General features: G+C 29.0%; 1 protein-coding gene and 1 long non-coding RNA gene across 2 annotated transcripts; both read left to right on the forward strand.

Moving 5' to 3' along the window:
• Nucleotides 1–3,682: 3,682 nt before the first annotated feature.
• Nucleotides 3,683–4,344, forward strand: LOC112679601. The gene is made up of 2 exons (XM_025549475.1): nt 3,683–3,792; nt 3,882–4,344. Exons 1-2 carry the CDS (start codon nt 3,765–3,767, stop codon nt 4,220–4,222), a joined length of 369 nt encoding a protein of 122 aa, XP_025405260.1. The 5' UTR covers nt 3,683–3,764; the 3' UTR covers nt 4,223–4,344.
• Nucleotides 4,345–4,691: 347 nt separating this feature from the next.
• On the forward strand, nt 4,692–6,570 carry LOC112679593. Its single transcript, XR_003148229.1, has 4 exons — nt 4,692–4,742; nt 4,811–4,871; nt 4,937–5,262; nt 5,319–6,570. It is a non-coding gene; the product is annotated as an uncharacterized LOC112679593 (long non-coding RNA).
• The last annotated feature ends 14,016 nt before the right edge of the window (nt 6,571–20,586 follow it).

A 20,586-nucleotide genomic window follows, 5' to 3' on the forward strand; every position in this document is an offset into this window, starting at 1 on the left:
GACATGAAAGTACGGTATAATATGTTTCAAATGACACAATTTAATCATAAAACTAATTTTGTCATTAAGAACTAAACATTTAAACAACATTCAGATATAGATGCGTTTCGTCAACAGAATTATGATAAATTATACTGTCTACACTTGACATCTGAAACACTATATTTATCAAAGCAACGTTACGACTTATAAAATCTAGATTAGCGATGGTTCATGGAAAACGCTCATAAATGTCCATTTTTCTTTCCTTGAAAAATTTCAAATAAAATTCGTTTTTTCTTTACATTACATGGTAATTTTTCAAAATAAAACACTTATACTTTTTATACAAAATTAAATAATTTTTTGAAGTTTAGATTAAGATTTAGTTTTTTCTAGACATATTTTAATAATTCAATATCGATGAATATTTTAAAAAATGGAGATTTTATTTTTTAATAAATCACCTTTTGTGCTATGGTACATCGATATTATCATCTTTAACATTTTATGTTATTTATTTTGTTGACATCTGTACTAACTTTACAATAAAATATTGCTAATATCATTTAAAAAATCGAATAATTATGTAAAATTCATATTATCTAATAGTATACAGTATGCGTATGCATTATATATTTATAAATTATAAAAATACTTATTTACTTATTTTAAAATTATATAATTATATAATTTCAAAAATTTAGCACATACATTGTAAATTTGTGATCAAATTTACACATTATTATTTCATTAAAAACTAGTTGTAAACAATAATACGTTAAACGACAAACAAATATTAACAAAATAATATTGGTAATTATATTATAATATTTTTTTTAATCAAGTATTATTCTATATATTTTAAAATATTATTACATAATACGAGTATGAATTACTTATCTATACATAATTTATAGTAAATGTATAGGAATACAAATAAACAAAAATTGACTTACATACCTATTTGGGAGTATTATTATTTTTTTATAATGTATTAATATAAATTATGTTTGGATATATTTTAAAAATCCACTTAGAATTATTCATTTAGTATATCATATTTGAAATTTGAAATTTGAATGAAGTTTAAAATTACTTGATTATACCTAGGTGTTTGTAGATAGAAAAAAATGATTTATCATCAGTAAATTTCACAACTTTTTATGTGTTTTTATACGTATATATATGAATAAATATTTAGTTATTAGATATCAACATGGTATTTTAAAACTTTTTAAAATAAAACGTATGAAATTGTGAAAACTATAGAAATGAATACATTATATCGTTGAATAAAAGTTGCGTTTTGAGTAAAATATACTTTAATATAATAAAAAATAAAACATTTAAATTTGAAATTGAATCTAATAAATATGTAACGTATGTATATAGAAAACATTTTACATGTACGAAATTAAGTATAATATGTATGTTCATGTGCAGTGGCGGCCACAGATCTTCCATGAACCAGTGCAATTATAATTATAGGACCCCCCCAAATTTATTTTGGTTTACATCCATAGGATCATATTCATTTGATTGAAATAATTTTTTTTCCAAATGCGTGTTTACCTTAAATAAATTTAAAAATATTACAAATATCTGTACAAAATTTTTCTAATATGGGTTTGAATTTAAAATTTTACCAAAAAAAGTTTTCACCGGTTGATATTGCTGAAGGCAGTTTTTCAAATACAATAACTTATTGATTATAAAAATGTCAAAGATAATACTACAACATACGTAATATTTTTGATCAGTAAATCACTGATTTACTGAATTTAAGGCATTGAATATGCGTTGACTTATTTTATAAAATGTATCAATTACGTCATCATAATTTATTTCTATATAGTAGTTACATAACATATTGACATAATAGCATATAAATCTTGGGACGGCTTCCTGAGCCCTGATACAAACTACAAACACAATCAACATTATTATAGTTATCTATATATTGTTTGCACATTTGGCACTGCCAACTATTTACGTTTTATTCAACTATCTAAAGATCCAGATGAATAGTTATCCATTTATAGAGTTTGCTCCAGAGACCAAAGTGGGGCCCTCAAGAAATCAATGCAATTGCACCTTTTTGGTACCCTACGTGGGCGCCACTGTACATTTGTGTGTGTGTGTGTGTGTGTGAATGATACATGTATATGTATATATAAATTATATATGTAAGTATGATTCACAAGGTTTCCTTTTATCATCAACTGTATTTATTTCTAATTGGAAATGTTGTTTAGTTGGTGTACTTGAGAGGTAATTTTTTGGAATAAATTAACAGTTTTCTAAATAAATGTAAAAAATATACGGTTTACTAAGTAACACATATTTATCATACGAGTACATTTGAAAATATTGGTAATACCAGCAATGTTTTATTCTTAAAAATTTCTTAATACATAAAGGTATACTTGAAATTTCTCACAAGTGAACAAAACGTTATGGTCATCAAGATAATGATAATGTAATTTGTTAGAAATGACGAAAAAATAATTTTATCATTTCATGTGTAATAAGATTGAGAGAAATGGTAAAGAAAGGTTACGCAAAATTTGTGGAATCGTATAGATTTTCATAATAATTTACAAACATAAATTATTCCGCAAATATCGTACATATATATGATTCCTAAAGATTTAAAATGCAGTGTTGCCGTAACTTCTGTTTGTTAATGATTGTTAACACATACAGACAATACAGATCTACGTACATACAGACGATTTGTTTCATATGTATCTATTGTTTGATTTCTATTCTGAGGGGCTGTTAGTGAATAATTTTCTCCACAAACTATTCATGTACAGTAAAAAGCTTATAACTTACTATTTTTGTTGTATATACACCATTTATTAGAGTGCAACTACTGTTAGGGCCCATTATGAGTAAATAAATAAATCTTCTAAAAGTACCTACAGCTAATATTTATCAATAACTGACCATAGATACCTAGACAAAAGCCTATGAATATTAATAATAGCAAATTATTAAATTTTTTAAACCAATTTTTTAAAATATTTTAGTGACTACTTTTTAATTATTATTTTTATTGTGATTCTGATTATTTTTTTTTTTTATCATTAAAATATGTTGTTTCAATAAATATAATTTTAATATTTTCTTAATCCATTAAAGGTTTTCATAAAATTGGACATACTATCGAAAATAAAATATGAATAATAATATCTTACAATATTATTATTATATTACAGATATTCTATCTTTACATTATATACGTAAATATTTCATGTTATAATAATGCGTGTGCGTAAAACGGGAATAATATTTCACTTGTATAAAATGTAATTATCGCGCAATGAAATATTTTACTACCCCAGACTCGAGTTTCTCAAAATGCACTTATTATTAGAGCAATGTACACATATATATATATATATATATATATATATACATACATAAATTATGTGTGTGAGCATCAATAGAGACATAACATAACATAACGACATATATACAACTACCCACAGACGACATAATTTTACATAATACACACATACACACAAACACATTATATTGTGCCACGCGCACAAAGAGTTCAAAAAACGCAGACGGGCGATGTGATGTCGGTGGTGGCAGGGCGGGTGGCAGTCGAGACTCGAGAGGCGTGCCGCAGACGGACGAGCTGCGGTGGTCCCTTTATATTATATTTTATCGGAATGTACAAGCATGCGCGTGTTCTTAATGATTTGGATAATAATAATATATAACATTAAAAACGGTACACACATAAACGTTGAAGATTCAAATGCACAATGGACATTCGCACAAGCACGATTTATAGTATGTATAGAACCAAACCATATGAAAAACGAAATATGAAATTTATATTTAAGAATCTCTTATCTAAAAATGTTTATTAAATATTATAGCTTATAATCATCAACTAACCTATCAGCTTATAGCTGAATTAGCTAAAGCAAAAGGAAATATCAGACGAAAATACTCTGCGTTAAAACTTGGAGACGCCAAAGCTACAACAATTGTATCAAGAACGTTAAAACCTATAATCGATCCTCTAGAAAAAAAATATCCGCTATACACTTATCAAAACAATCAACTGATTACAAGGAACACGAAAAAGAAGAATTTCGAAAGTTGGTTTAAATCTCAAGCCAAAGATTGGATTTATGATCCGAAAAAACTGTCGAACGGTACTATTAGGCTAGTTGACAAAGAAATTAAATTCATCGATAACTCAGTAGTAGAATGATTTGTTATGTTATAGAACCGCTTCAACAGTAAAATAGAAATCCACTCGTGAAAACTTCTCGCGGTAAATTCTCTAAACAATATTTCACATAAATATATCATTATTTTATATCGGAAACATAAAGTATGAATAAATTAATTTTGTCGAGAATTCTAAGCATATTGCATATTAGAACGTAAATCTAATACTATAAACGCACGACTTTATTCAAGGAAAAGGAAATTAAATTTTTTTATTTGAAAAAATCTTACATAAATAAAATTATTAAAATAATAATATTATATATAGGCTAATAACAGAAAAAAAATCCAACATAACCATGGTTACGTTTGGATGTTTGAAAAATATATAAATTACAAATCATTTTGTCTAAAGGTTTTGTTGACGAAAGTTAAAAAAACAAATTAACATAATTAACAATAAAGACTTCATGGTTTTTGATTTTTTTTAGTATTTAATTAATTTGTTTATCAAACAAATCCGTACATACCCATGCTAAAAAAACGAAAATCATACTTCAGTAAGTAAACTAAGTTTAGAATGTATAAAAATTATTATACTTATTAATTTTTTGTTTTTTAAACGAAGAAAGGATGCAATTTTATCAACTGGGTTATTGATAAAATTCTAATCGAACTACACAAACCTGGTAATTAACTTGTTACCATAACTTTTACTATAAAACTAATTTTTTTTTTTGTTTTTGTTTTATAGGTTATCAATACTGCGGACCAGGTACAAATTTGAAATAAAGATTAGACCGCGGTGATCCGGGTCATTTTAAAGAAATTGAATAAATACTGCAAAGATCATGACGATGCGTATGATCGGAGTAAAAAGTTGGAAGACCGTAGAAGAGCCGATTATATTTTAGAACGTAGAGCGTGGGAACGGTAGATAGCAAATGATTCGTCCACCAACGAAAAAAATGGTTGTTTGGTGTATGTTCAATGTTATGAAATTCAAACGGAAATTCGAAAACGTCTGAGTTTTTAAGACAGGAATTAAGGAGGTTAAAAACAAATTTAAGAAAAATAAAGGTAAATTTCTAAATTTCTAAAAGACTTGTTAAAATTAACTCCAAAATTACTTGCAGCTGATAAAAAGATACTAAGAAAAAAATAGAAGCCAAGAAGGTAGATAGTAGGTCCTTACAAGTTATATTGTAAAGAAGACCACATATTACATAATCAATATTAGAACAACTATTATAGATGGGTATTAGAAAGATATGTGTAAAATACGGAGTTCGCGGGGCCAACGGGTTACGTAATAAGTAGTCCAGGATTGGGCGCACAAAAAACAAGTAACAACAATCTAAATGCCAAGACGAATCGCACAAGACCAGTTGATTAGCATTTACCAGGTCCGGGTCAACTATGAGAAACGGGGTATATAAAATAGTCTAAGAGACTAATATTCAGATGTGTTTTAGTCCGACTTGGTAACTGTAAGGTATTACAGTCCAACGTAGTAAGCACTTTCACGCAAGTCTATTCGTCAAATTAAATAATACAATACACAACACAATTTGGCGCAGTCAGTAGGATTTTTCTAAAGGAGGCAGTCAATTCATTGTTGACTATCGTCGAAGAAGAAAAAGTACACGAATTTCAACTTCGGCAACTCTGGAAGAATAACCAGTGTTTGTAATCAACCAACAGCTCAATATGTGACAAGGAACATCCAATACCGCTTTAGTATAAGCATATATTATAATTGTATTAAGTTAATATAAGTACAACATCTATATCATTAATGTATGATTATCACTACAACACAAAGAAAAAACATTTTGAAAATAATCTCAGACTGATGTACATAGATACAGATTCTCTTATATATCATATTATAACCGACAACTTTTACGATGACTTGTTAAACAAGCTAGGTTTATTAGAGTCCATGGATACCTACAATCTACTCCATGAACATCCATGTTATACGTCATCACGTAAGGAAATAACGAGTTTCTTTTCCGACAAGACAGATGGACACACTATGACCGAATTTATAACCCTATGAACAAAATCGTACGCATATAATTTGAATAACAAAGAATAAAATCAAAGCAAAAAGCATTCGAGGTCATGTGGTGAAAAAATCATATGACATTCAAAGATCATGTAGATTTTTACCATGTAAATTTTTACCAACGATAAGGAAGAAGTCAAATTTGATCCTTATAAAGAAAATGTCTCTATCAGATCATGCTACCATGAGTTACAAACGATAAAATCCAATAAATTATGTTTCAACAGACAAGATGACAAGCGTATAATACAACTCGATAGAATTACATACGTTCACAAACACTATCGTATACAGCTGGCTGAAACCGAAGTTAAAGTGTGATTAACTTTTTCCAGTAAATATAGTAATATTTGTTATAATATTGTATATTATTTCGTATTTGTAAATATTTTTTGTATAATATGATGTATTTTGTACTTGAGTATTATAAAATTATGTTCAAATATATTATAAATTATTTGAAAATATGATTAACGAATGATGTTTTACATGCCTTGATTATCCTTTATATCCTTATTTCGATATACATTGAATATAAAACACATCTTCATACTTGGGTTTATTTAATGATTATCAACCAAATCATTACCATGAATACTATATCTAATAAATCAATATGATTAATATATATTATTCAGGATGAAAGTGTGGTCATTTTCACAACCTTATTCAGGTTAGGTAATGTTTTGAGCCAATGCTGAATTAATAGGTATATTCGAAATTTGGGTGATACACAGGTATCATGCCCGACACTAGTGATGCATATTATATGCATATCACATTATTTTTTCAAAACAAAACAAATTACATTTCTTCAATACTTGGGGTTTCGTATGATGTTCTTTACACTAGGTGCTATATAAAATACGTATCTATGTGACCCGTCGGTGTACAATGTTTAATCTATTTAATAAGAAATTAATTATATCATTGGAAAGTACAAAAATATCCAATAAAGCTAAGAAAAAGTATTATATATCTTATACTTAAAATAGGTGAATATGAAAAAAGCTTGGTAAAAGTCGAGGACAGTATAAGCCAAGATAAAAGTCACAGCCAGCTGTAAAGTAATCACTTTCCATACCAAATCATGCTAGGTACATCCTGATTCCTTTGAGATAATGAAACCATAATTCTGCACCAGAATTATTTGATCTATGGCACATTCCTAGTCTGGAATATAACATAGGACAAGTCCATTTATCCTAAATAGCTATTATAAGTATTAAAATATATCAAATTCATTTTTAATTTTATCATCAATGCCTTCTTTTATAAGGAATTGTCATGAATGACCAGGTTTGGACGTTAATTCCTTGCTAAATCAGGCATTATCGTTATTGACTAGTCAGTCATCTCTTCCGGTAACACATATATATATAACTTTAAGTTTCATGCACGATGTATACAGATATCAGACACTTCCGATACTTCCGATGTCATTATCAGATAATTTTATCATAGGATCGAATTCAATCCGGTAACCGCGGCGTTCCGAAGTCGGATGAAATCAATTTCGCGGTTAATTCGGAAACGTACGATGAATTGCGTACACATACCGTATGGTACACAGTAAGCCTGCGGTTCGGCCAATCAGAGACAATTATTTGACACGACACGGTATAACCCCGCGTTCTACACTCAATGCTCGTTTTCTTTCCGCGCACGACCGGAAACATTTCGTCGATACCGTTGAAGGTGCGGCGGCGGCGGTGGTGGCAGGAATGTGCGCGCGCACGCGCGCGATCGTATGCGAACGGTGGTTACGTCGCGGCTGGCGGCGGCTGCGGAGGGGTGTGCGCCAGACTCGCGTCGGCAGAGCGATCCCGTCTGTCTAGACGCCCGCGGGACCACCACCCGAGTTCGCCGAACACCATTTTCCCCATCGGCAACGCCGCCGTCCCATCCCCACCAGTCCGCCGCAGGTCGAAAAATCGCTTCTCGTCTGATGGGTGGCCTACCGCGGGCGAAACGCGACGACGCATGGCTGCGGGCGGCATCGTTCGGACCGTCGTCGGCGAGTTGGCAGACATGCGCGGCCGTCGACGGTGCCGCGAGCCGTTGCACGCGTACGGCCGGACGAACCGCGCACGTGTACTCACGCGCCGGTCGGCCGCGTGCGCATATATAGGTATTACGAACGCGCGTCATTATTTTTCAGGTGTGTGCTGCTGCGCGGCAGTTCGGCGAAAAAAAAGTTTACTGGAAAGCAGCCGGAACACGTATACCGCACGTGGGGCCGAAACGTAATAACATATCGTAAATGCGGTCGCTGAAGCAGCTGTGCGGCATAATGCTCGTGATCGCGTAGGCGTGCGCACGGGGCGAGCCCCGGCTCGACCGGAGTTCTTTTGGGGGCGTGGTAAAATTTAAACTAACCATAGCAAAACGTCTACATACATATCAATTAATCGTGTTTACATCGTTTGATTTTAAAGAATTTAAAGTTTTACTCCAAAAATATATGTCTAAAAATTAGCAGTATAACACTTGATCCTATGTATAGATGTAAATAGTACATTGTTTTTAATTCACAACAAAATCTACTACGTTGGAGTGTTAGAAAAAAAATCAGGGGTACCGTCCGAGTATTGGAGCACTAATTGTATATTCGGGCTCGACCGGAAGTTGAAGTCTGCGCACGCCTATGCGTGATCGTTTCATCGGATTATCGAACGTTTTTAAACAACGTAAAACGCATCGCGTCCGTAGCAAACTCCGTGGCCGCGTCACAATCGTCGGCGAGCGGTGGAACCGTTGAACGCGTCCGGGAAATCGGTGGCCCGGTCGCGGTGACCGTACTCGTCGGAGACGATATCTGCGAACGGTCCGCTAGAGGTGATCCGTCCGAAACACGTTTGTTGCCGGACGTATTCGCGTGAAAGTAATAAAAAAAAACAATAATGGGAAATCAAAAACGGCTATGCGAGCGCGTGCGTTCCGTACCGAGTGGGAAAACTAATGGCAATCGATGTTGTACACGATATGGTAATCGTCGCGAACGGGGTAGGACGGCGCGGGTCGATAAAAGGTTTTATTCGAAAAATACGAGACGACCTCCGGGTGCAGCGGTAACCACCGCGCTTCAACGGTCTGGGTCAATACACCCGTAGCCCGGCGGACGGTTCACTTCCGAAACAAATAACAGCAACAACAACAACAACAACAACAACATTCGGCCGTCGTTAATTTTTAAATCGCACGCGATAACCGCGGCACACGAAGCGGTTTATTCTCGCGAAATATTTTTATTTTTTTTGCTTTTTTGATAATCCTTCCGAGCGATTACGATGAAACGCAGGCGCGGATTTAAATATGAAAAAAGGGGGGGAGGTTAGTAAAGTGAGCTACTGCCATAATTCGTTGGGCATGTCAATGTGTACTAACCTAACGAAGTTTTTCTTACGTTTAATTTTTTAAATATTTTAAGTGCCTACTTCCGATATGGTTTTATAGGTCTAAAGGGATATGGTCTATAGGGGGGCGTCGAACCGCCCCTAGTATCCACGCCTTATGCGACGCAACAACGAAAACTAACGAATATGGTTTTTAAGTACACATAAATACGAACATCCATACATATATAATACGTACATTGATAAGTATATTTCGGGTCAAAGAATTTTGGTCATAAACAGGGCTCATAACAGGGTCATAAACTAGGATTTGCATGCAATAAAAATTGTAAAATATGCATTTAAATTTTTTATAAGATAAACACAAAAATATAGTTACAAAAAAAAAAAATATTGAAATACATCGGTGGTCGGTTGTTTGTCTTAATACAATATAATTGAGAAATAAAATAAAATAATTTAAAATAAAATTTATGTTTGATAAAAAAATCAAGTTTTATACTTTAATCAGCAGGGCTAAAATTAAATACGAAATATTAATATTAAATTATAAATATTAATTACGAAATATATTATAAAACGTTCATTTTTCGCATTTTTATAATCGAAATATGCAATAATATGCATTTTATTCAAAATACGCAAAAACATGCAAAATAAAAACGTCTATTTATCTCATCATGAGGTGATTCGTGGACATTATTGATAAAATTAATAATCAGAAGTCGTAAAAAAAATATGCTGTTGCATACAAATCCTAGTCATAAACCTTTTTATACGAGTTACAATTTGAATATAAGCTTGGACAATTTTAGAAGTTTCGAGTAGAGTATTTATTTTAATTCAACATAGAGATTATCATTTGAAGTAATGTTGTGAAGACAATAAGGATATGATAACTGAGTAAAAAAAAATATTAATATCTGCTTAGTATGTGTATTTTAGATAATTACATGAATATATCAGCCGCCAAGTATTGGATAGTAATATTAAAACAAAACAGGTACAAAGATAATATTTATAACTAAGGAGAAACGATAGATGTTTAGGGAAATGGTTAAATTAAAATCTTGAATAATGTTGATATCAGTGCATTTTTTGGACTGGTTTTTGAAGTTGCAAAAATATAATAGTTCTAATTTTGAGCTTGAAGTTTTTTTTTACTTTTTGAAAGTTTTTAGGGTAATATCAGAATTTTTTTTACACCAATAACTATATTATATACTATATTTATATTATAAGTAATCATGTTTAATTATTAATTATTCGACATTATAATATAATCATCATTATTGTTATCAATATCATTATATCTATTATTTCAGTCTTTATTATGTATATTACTATCGTTATGTTTTTTTTTCATAGTTTGATGTTACTTACGTCTATAAATAGCAAAATTCCGACCATCGATGATCACAGAATTTTATACTAACTAGATTAAATACTTTTATAATCAAATGAAGTTTTAAAAACAGTGACGTCATATTCTCCGTTGGTATAGCAAATTATTTTTTGTCACATTTTGTTTGATATATTTTCAGTTTTGTACATTTTGCCATATTATTTACATTTTTAATACTTATTTTGTTAATATTTTTGTAATTACAATATTGAATTGTATAACTACTAAACAATACCAGTTTCTTGTGTAGATTACTGATGCTCCAATATAATTTTTTATGGGTAAGATTGACCAATTCAGTGATATTAAGGATAATATTCTTTATTATATTATAGGTTTTACTGTAAAAAAATTACTCTAAATAATTGTTCTATATATGTAGATAATATTATAAAATAATCAAGTGAACTTAGCAATAGTCATAAATATTTATATTTTATATTGACTGATGTAAAAATAGAAAAAATATTAGGAGGATTATGAAATAGTTCGGATAGTGTTTTGAAATTAGTTAAATACATTGAACATTTTTTAATTAAACTAACCTGCTATTTTACTTCTAATATATCTGGTTTATCTGTAAAAATAATAATCTCAGCCAAAAATTATGATTATAATTTTAATATATTACAAATTATGACGTGTTTCAATAATTAATTTTACAAAATCATAGATTAGATTTAGTATCATTAATCTGTAAAAATTATTTGAAAATACGATTACATCATGTTGCTAAAGCAAACACTTCAAATATTGTTAGTAACATAAATTAACTAAATTAGTTTAATTAATAATAAGTGATAGATACTGTATATTTTTATTATAAAGTAATTTATAAACGTTTATGTCGTGAAAATATAGTATTTGTGATAAATATTTCTTTTTCGCTCTTAATTATATTTAACTTTTATGTCTTTTTATTTATTTGAATTTGACTTATTAAAAAAAACATTAAGAATAATAAAATAACCCAGCAAGTATTTAAATTTTTTTTGCATTTTTCAACAGCCTTACAGACCTGTATATTTACTGGAATAATTTGAATTTTTCCATATATTCATTAATTATACCAGAATTGTATACATATTCAAGATTTATGCTCATTTTAAGGCAAATTTTTTCGGGAGGCGTTTTTGGGAAATTTTAAATTTTTTTGAATTTTTCTTTTTTTGTTCTATAATCATCCCAAATAAAAAGCTGTAATCAAATTTTTGTCAAGTCTTATAAATTCATTTTTCCTCTACTTGGATTGAATATTTTTTCTATTTTACGTCAAATTGTCTACTTTTGAACCCCTAGAACTGAGGGTTAGAGTGAATGCAGAATGTTCATTCTTATCTTATTTGATAGCTGTGGGAATAGGTATTAAGAAGTCATAAAAATATTCGCATTTATATTGCCCCTCTGGCCGCCATGAATACCGCTTAACTCCATTTAGTTCAGCAGAGTGTAACAAGTATAATAATAAAATATAAGTATAATAAGCATTGTACGTTGACCGTTGTTCCATTTCCGGCGCGGCGTGCTCTTTTTTTTAAGCTTGGCTTGCAGATCGACCGACCGGCTTGATCAGTGACATTTAACTGCCAATGAGTTTAAATTAGCTGATAAAAATAGGTCATATTTAGCGCAAATCGTATAACACATCGTATAAGGTGGAATAAGTTTTTCTTCTGCTGAAAAAAAACTACTGGTGAAACACATAGAATACAAAATAGGAAATATGTTTATTATAAAAACACAAAAATAATTATTATACAATTTAAAGAAATATTTCGTGTTTAGACAAAAATGTCGGTTAAACCGGTATGGAATTATAAAATTAGAAAAATATCCATAAAAATGTTCATAAATATTATTCATAGTTATTGAGAATAATCGTATTGCGAATAATGATCGTTTCAATTGTGTTTTTTTTTTATTAATACCACAAACATAAGCAAATAAATATACTATTAATGACTTTGGTTGTTTAAAACGTTTATCCTCAACTAAACCTAAGGAATGCATATCTACGTTATTTAAATTATTTTGATTGTTGAATAGGTTTATTTATTTAAGATAAAGATGTGTGCAATAGGTACAATAAAAATATTTGTTATTGATTCCAGTTGAAATCAAGAATTATTCGTTAAAAATATTATTAATTGGTTATACTCGAATCATTATATCATTAATCAGATATATTATAAATGTAGATTATAAAACGATCCCATATACCTATATCATTTACATTTTTTAAATTTGAAATTTTCTTAAATATATTTTAAGTTTCCAAATAATTTATTATAATAACATTTAAACAATGCAGGTTAAACGATAAAAATATATATACTCAATAGTTCTTTGTCTATTAATAAAAACGTCAAGAGCTCAAAGACAAAAAAAAAAAATACACTTCAAACAATTTTATTTTGCAACAGCGGATCAATTAACCGTGTAAGATTAGTGATCATACTATGACTGATTAAATTTAAACAAATGTCTAACACGAGACAACCCTAATTATAATTTGTAGTAGAGCACCAACAAATTTTTTAAGGATTTAGCCGGAAAGTTAAAATACTTAAAAACTATCAATTATAATTATAAATTTAATTACTTACTATAACCTTATTGAAATATAAAAATAAATGGAATTGTGCAATCGTTGTTTATACGCGTGTGCAGACGTGAAATACGAGTTCTCGTTATTTTACGTTCATCGTGAGCAAGTGAAGGGAAGAGTCGTTTAATAAGTTGCTGCCGAGAAAGTCCACATAGTGACAAGTGGCAAATCATACGGATATATTTCATAGGTACATTGTCATTAAACACGAATATCTTGGACGAAATAACTGTTCATTTATAAAGTCACATAATTATAGAAATCCTAAGGGCCAATGTTACTGTGTCCTTCAAACCTACGTAGGACACATTATTGTTAAATTAACGCACCAGCAGTAGGTATAAAAAGAAAAAATTTAACAATTATATTCACATTTTTATACATCTATATTAGATTAAAATATAAGATAAATTGACTACTCTTTTATTCTTATGGAAGAAATCGAGCTTAAACCTATGAATGAAATAAATAGGTACTACAAGTTAACGTCATCTAAAAAATAAATAAAATGCATAAAGCAATGTGTACGTAATATATAGAAAATATAATTTAGTAATATAAGTATTATACCTATTTTAGAAGAATAATATTTTGGTATACTAATTATAAATTATTATAGAAACAACATAATGTGCAAGTTTTTTCATTAATACAAGTAAATATATGTGTATAGTCATATTAAACATGTGCGTGTGTGTACGTGGATGTGTATGAACGTGAACATGTCAGTCCTATGGAATTTTTATTTTTTTTTTCTCATCAAGTTCATCGTTTTAGAATGCCCTGAAAATAAAGTAAAATACCTAGATATTCTAGAACGGATATGCCGCCGAATACTTCGTCATTTTGGCTATAAACTTGGATATATTCATAGTGAAATGTATATTTAAATAGTTTTCTAAAGCAGATTAATTTATTAAATTTAATTTTAAAAAATTACTAAAAAAAAAAAAAAAATTGAACGCTAAATGACTTATATTCAATTATAATAAATTAACCCGTAAACATATTCTGTTAGTAAATATAATGAAACTCTTGTATAATATTATCTTAGTATTCGTAATTAAAAATTGTTCATGGAAAAAAAATATTCAAATATGTGACAAAAAGCTATGACGAGAAGACAACCAAAAAAATCAGTAAACCGTTAAAATTAGGAATTTGTACGTTCATCTCAATTGTACATGAAACTTCATATCCTGAATATAAATTATCATGGGTAAGAACTTGCTTCATTTTTATTTTCAATTAAATTAGGATTGAGTGTAAGAACTAGATAGATCATCGTACAAGTTAAGGCAAAATGCGATGTAATCGGTTGACGTACCTACGTTATTAAAAATGAATGATGGCTATTAGCACGTTATTAACACACCCGAAAAGTTATGTGTGTTTTTTTTTTATATTATTATTTTTTATTATTTTTATTTATGATAATAACAGTATATAGAATTTCTAATACATCTTAAAACAGCTTTGTTTGTACACACGTTATGCAGATCTAATTTTTTTTTAATCTAAAATAGTTGAAAGTAACCGAACAGGTGTTTCCTTGGTATCATAACTCGTTTTGCTAACGTTCTTTCAACAAAATATTCAATCTTGATACGTTGAATGATAAAAGACAAGCTGTCAATAATGCTCTAGTTTTCACCACCATTTCTTTTTTCGTAAAAAATTTAAACTAGTAATAACGATGTTTAAGATAATTTTTTAAAACGTTAAATTAAATTAATGAAAATTACATCTTTAGATAATATATTAAAATTATTGAATAGCATTTTTATTTTTTTCATAGCGAAAGTCGTAATTCTTTTACCAAAACTAGATAAGTTATAAACCGAGAACAATATAATTTACTATACACGAGAGACGGTTATTAAAATAGTATAATAAATTGTAATTAAAGAATGGTGATGGTTATGTGATGTTACAAGTTGACTTAGTTTTTAGTTAATCTGAATTCTAGATGATTCTATTTAAACAGTGCTCCGAGAATTAATGATTTAAGCCAATTGTATTGGTACCCGCATTATATTACAAAAGATATCGAAATGGCAGTATCAGATGTGTGCTCAGAAAAATTATTGTTTTTTTAACGTGAAGATAACATCGATTTATCAATGTATGACAAGTTTAAATATAACAGAATATCGCTCAAGCTACTGGAAGAAACTGAAGCAAAATTATTTAGTTTGATCAGTATACTTTTTTCTTATATAATAATATAAATAATTTTCTTAATATGATTAGAACAAACTTGTTAACAATGTAATCTTATTTATTTCTTTAATTTGTTTAAAAGTAGACCGCACAGGATGGTTGTTAATTCATTAAAATTGGTTACATTAATATTATTCAAACCAGTGCCCGTAATGACTAGGTATCAAAAATTACGAATACGTCAAGTTGGATAATATTTGGTAAAATGCTAACATTTCGGTGTTTTCGCACATCTAATGTAACCACATACACGGTCAGTTTATAATGACAATTATATAATTAATTATTAATATACTTATATATATATATATATATTAATTAATTTATAATATAACTAATTGACGATTAATAACTTCCATATTCATTAAATCAAGAATGTTCATTAAGAATCAAGAAATCAATCTTCATTCATTTATTTATTTTGTCACTCAAAAAATTAATTTTTCCGTGATGTTTCGCATTGTTTTGTATTGTCTACATTTAAATAATAGTTTACATATATTTATTTTAGAGTTCGTCAATTTATTAAAATGTATGAAGATACTCTTACTGGAATTTTTTTTTATCATTTCACGGTCGCGTAAAAATTGTAGCTCATTAAAATACTAGACTGAAGTCACATATATATACTCAGTACCTGCACTACACTTTTCGCTCACTAAAATTTTCTTCGGCTTCCGACGATAATTTGATCGAAATGTTTTCATTTTTTTCTTGGCGCTGTTTTCATTAGCAGTTGAATCAATTTCCTTTAATTTGTCAGTTAATTTTAAGTAACCAAAACATGATATTTATAGATTTTACTTTTTACCTGCTTTGTGGCCCGTAAACTAATGTCCTAAGCGATTAGTCCGTTTTATTGAAATTTTACTGTATATAGTACTTAAATAATACTTATTATTTTGGTAAACAAGAGAGCTTATGTTGTGCGCCGTACTTTTCAGTTCGTTCGATTGACATTCAAATACATACACGAGCAATCATGAATGTCAACCATCTTGACTGATGATAAAAATTCAAACATGTTTGGTTTTTATCATTCATGCAAATTGATTGTCAGTCGTTATCAGTCATGCATTGTCAGCCGTGAATGTCAATCAAGTTGATGGTCATTCAAAATGTATCGTGTATGGGCCCTTAAATGACATTCTATCCATCCGTTCAATCAGTGGTGTAGTACGGTGTGTACCCTCAACAAAAATCGTGGTACGCAGGTACACGGACCGTGAACAAGATGTATTAACGTTACCCAAAAAATATTATTTATGTTGAGTAATATTTATTAAATTTTGATATCCAACGAGTAAAAAAGAAAAGCATAATTTGTTTAATTCACTGACAAAAAAAATATCTTAAAAGTCCGTGGTTTACTTGTATCGCGGCTATAGATAGTAATAATTTTAATCGTGACTTATACATACATCGTTTGTACACGGATAAATTACGCATATACTTTTTTACAATGATTCAGGTGTGTACACATTAATTTGGCTATATCACTGCGTCCAACATATCGGAAAAAGTAAACAATCTATAATTAAACACTTTCCCAACACCGTTATGATAAGTAGCATCGATTTGATACATGCACTGAGAAAAATATTTAAATATTATCAGTGAAATACAACATTTTTAATCACGTGTTCATTAGCATTGAAGCACATAACAAAATAAAAAAATAATAATAATAAATATACAATACTTATTTAAATCAGGGCTTAAAACCTTTCATAATAAAGTTGGTAATCGGTTCCGGTAGGAGCCGAAAATTTTTTAAAACCGGTAACCGGTTATCGTTTAATTTTTATATCATGGTAATCCATAACCGTTTTTTAAGGATATTTCAAAAACTATAATAACCTTTAATCGTTTAAAAGTCGATGATAAGGTTTTTTGGGAATCGGTTACCGGTTAAAACCGGTTTTTAAAAATCATATTTTTCAATTTTTTAATCATATTTTGAAAACCGTTTATTTAGGCGGTTCGTGGGTTGATAATATAACTTATTATTACAAAATCAAAAACTTAATATGCTTTAATTTGGTCGATTTCACCCAATTTCAATATTTATTTTTTCAAACTGCTTTAAAGTTTAAAACATATAATGATCAAGATAATGATAATCAAAAAACTAATTGCATAAAAAAATTTTATTGCTATAATTTTCTTATTTATAACGGTAAAAAACCGTAATTAAATATAATAATTTTCTAAGATGTCAATAAGATTGATACATTGCCACAGAACTTTTTGGTTATATTGTATATAATGCAGTACCCTAAAAAATGGATGAGCAAATATTAAAACGACAGTATTAAATATTAAAATAATTCAAATAATAAATAATATAAAAAATAATATCATAAATACTAAATGGACTAAGCCTCTATTCCACCAACTATTTCGTAATAGGAATCAGCGCATGACGACGACGATGTTTATGACGGTATTTATAATGTATAGTTATACCTATATATATATATATATGATATTCACAACAGATAAACAATATTCGACGGCCATTAATTGGGGTTATTTGGGGCTAATTAATTATAAAAAGTATTTAAAAATAGCTGGAAAATTAAATTTAACTATAATAGTATAATATAATCATGACATAATTCAAGCATTAATACCACGAAAAAACCGTTAATTATTTTGATCGGGAATAGGTTTTGGTTATAAAACCTGGATTGAAAATACGAGGTAATCGCTTTGATGTTAATATTTAGATATTTACCTTGATTACCTAACCAATAACCGCTTCCAGCATTCCAAAACTAAAAGCGGTTATCGGTTTTTGGTTCTCAAATTTACGGTTCTTTACCGGTTTTCGTTACAAACCGGTTACCGGTTTCAAGCCCTGATTTAAGCATTATAGTTGTCTGTAGCTAGGGAAATAATTTCCAAAGTTTCATACTTGTAAATTCGAGTTTTACATAGATATTGTGGGATTAAAGAAAATTTTAAGCAGAAAAGAATATATTAGTTTTATTAGAACAAAGAAAATTCGATTCCAAGTTTATTAATCACTTTCAATCATTAGTGAAAATTATTTTATGTTTTATTGCTTTTTTTCTTAACATGTATCAACAAAGTACCTCTGGTTACTTAATTAAAATTTATGTTTTATTTTTTAATAACTGTTTTACAGTTTTAGCCAAAATATATTAAACTAGATAATTAAAATGAATATACTAATGTCGTTAATTAACTAAACATCACTTATAATTCAATACGCATGGGAAAACAAAAGAGAAATAATTATTATACATGTATATTAAATATATACGTTAGTTTCTAAAATATTTCATATTACGTGAAATCATTTATAATTTACTAAAAATAATTACTCGTTAAAAATATATTTTATTAAAATATAATTATACAAACAAAACATAAAGACTACATTTATTTCCGTGTAATTAATTTTTTAAATAAAATTATTAATGGACTTAAAATATTCATTATTGAATAGAAAAGTAATATAGTTTAATTATTTCGAAGGGCATTCTAATTTATTAACTAAACTGAATATAAAACAAGTTTTAAGTGCATATTAAATAAGATAAAATTCGATATTTTTATATACCATTGTTATTATTCATTGAAATAATGTTAAAAACAAGTATTTAAAAAAATATAAAATCAGAAATTTAATTCGCGATAGTATCCATATTTATGATTGGTAGGCGGTTGAAATATCTTTCAGCCTATTTGAATACTATACATACACAAAAATTGACGACCGACAACTTGTTTCACATAATACTATGTACACGAGCATGTTATGTTCATGAAGAATAAATGTGCGAATTCGTTTAAAAACATTTGATAATTTCAAGTGTTTTATTATTGACGACGAACATGTTATCACATACTCCACGATTATTGTCCATTTCCAAGAATTTGTGCAATTATCGGTAAATAAATCGTTTTACGCAAAATTAAGTAAATAATCTACACTGGCCACCAACAAATGAGTGTGCTCCTTATTGATTTTTCTGTAGTCAAATATACATTTACTTAGATATGAGTTCGAGGAGCAAACTGTCTACCATATTAAAAAGCTCGACTGTTGCATGCGAATCCTGGTAAACACTTATCATATGGGCGCCACATGTTAATTTATTCATTTACTGAATCATCCCGATATCTAGGCCCACTTGACGTAGAATTATTATTTTTATGTTGATAACGATTTTTGTCAAAAGTTCTTAAACGATCCGCACATGATAAATTATTTTATATCTTTTAAGTATCGTAGGAATTCATATAGAGGTAAATATTTTGTGTACATTCCACACTTGCATGTTATTAGTAATACAATGAACACAATATAATGGCGACCATTGAATTGGCTCCCAAGAAACGGAATATTGAATTAGTTCCCAATATAGTTTTCAACAAGTGGTTCTCAAAATATAAAAGTTAAAAAAGCACGGTACTTTAATATTTTTAGTGACACAGTGAAACTAACTCTAACAATAACTGCTGGAAATTATTTAATTATTAATCTGACAATGCATTGAACGGTCACAACCAACGTCGTATTTATATAATTTAACTCGCTATGTATAAGAAATTTCACTGATACTATTAAACACAGTACTCCAAGTTTGTCGCGATCCATTGCAGTTCATTACAGTTATTAGCAATTCATATTTACATAGGTAGTATAAATATAAAATGAATTCGGAAAAAAAATGTGAAGTGAAAAGGAACTATTAATTTAGCT

The sequence above is a fragment of the Sipha flava genome, unplaced genomic scaffold (assembly GCF_003268045.1).
Source record: "Sipha flava isolate LNK unplaced genomic scaffold, YSA_version1 164_pilon_pilon, whole genome shotgun sequence".
Classification (NCBI taxonomy): domain Eukaryota; kingdom Metazoa; phylum Arthropoda; class Insecta; order Hemiptera; family Aphididae; genus Sipha; species Sipha flava.

Coding starts and splice junctions, on each gene's coding strand:
- LOC112679601 (XM_025549475.1), top strand. CDS start 3,765: ATGGACATTCGCACAAGCACGATTTATA. Junction 3,793..3,881: donor TCGCACAAGCACGATTTATA/GTATGTATAGAA, acceptor TAAATATTATAG/CTTATAATCATCAACTAACC.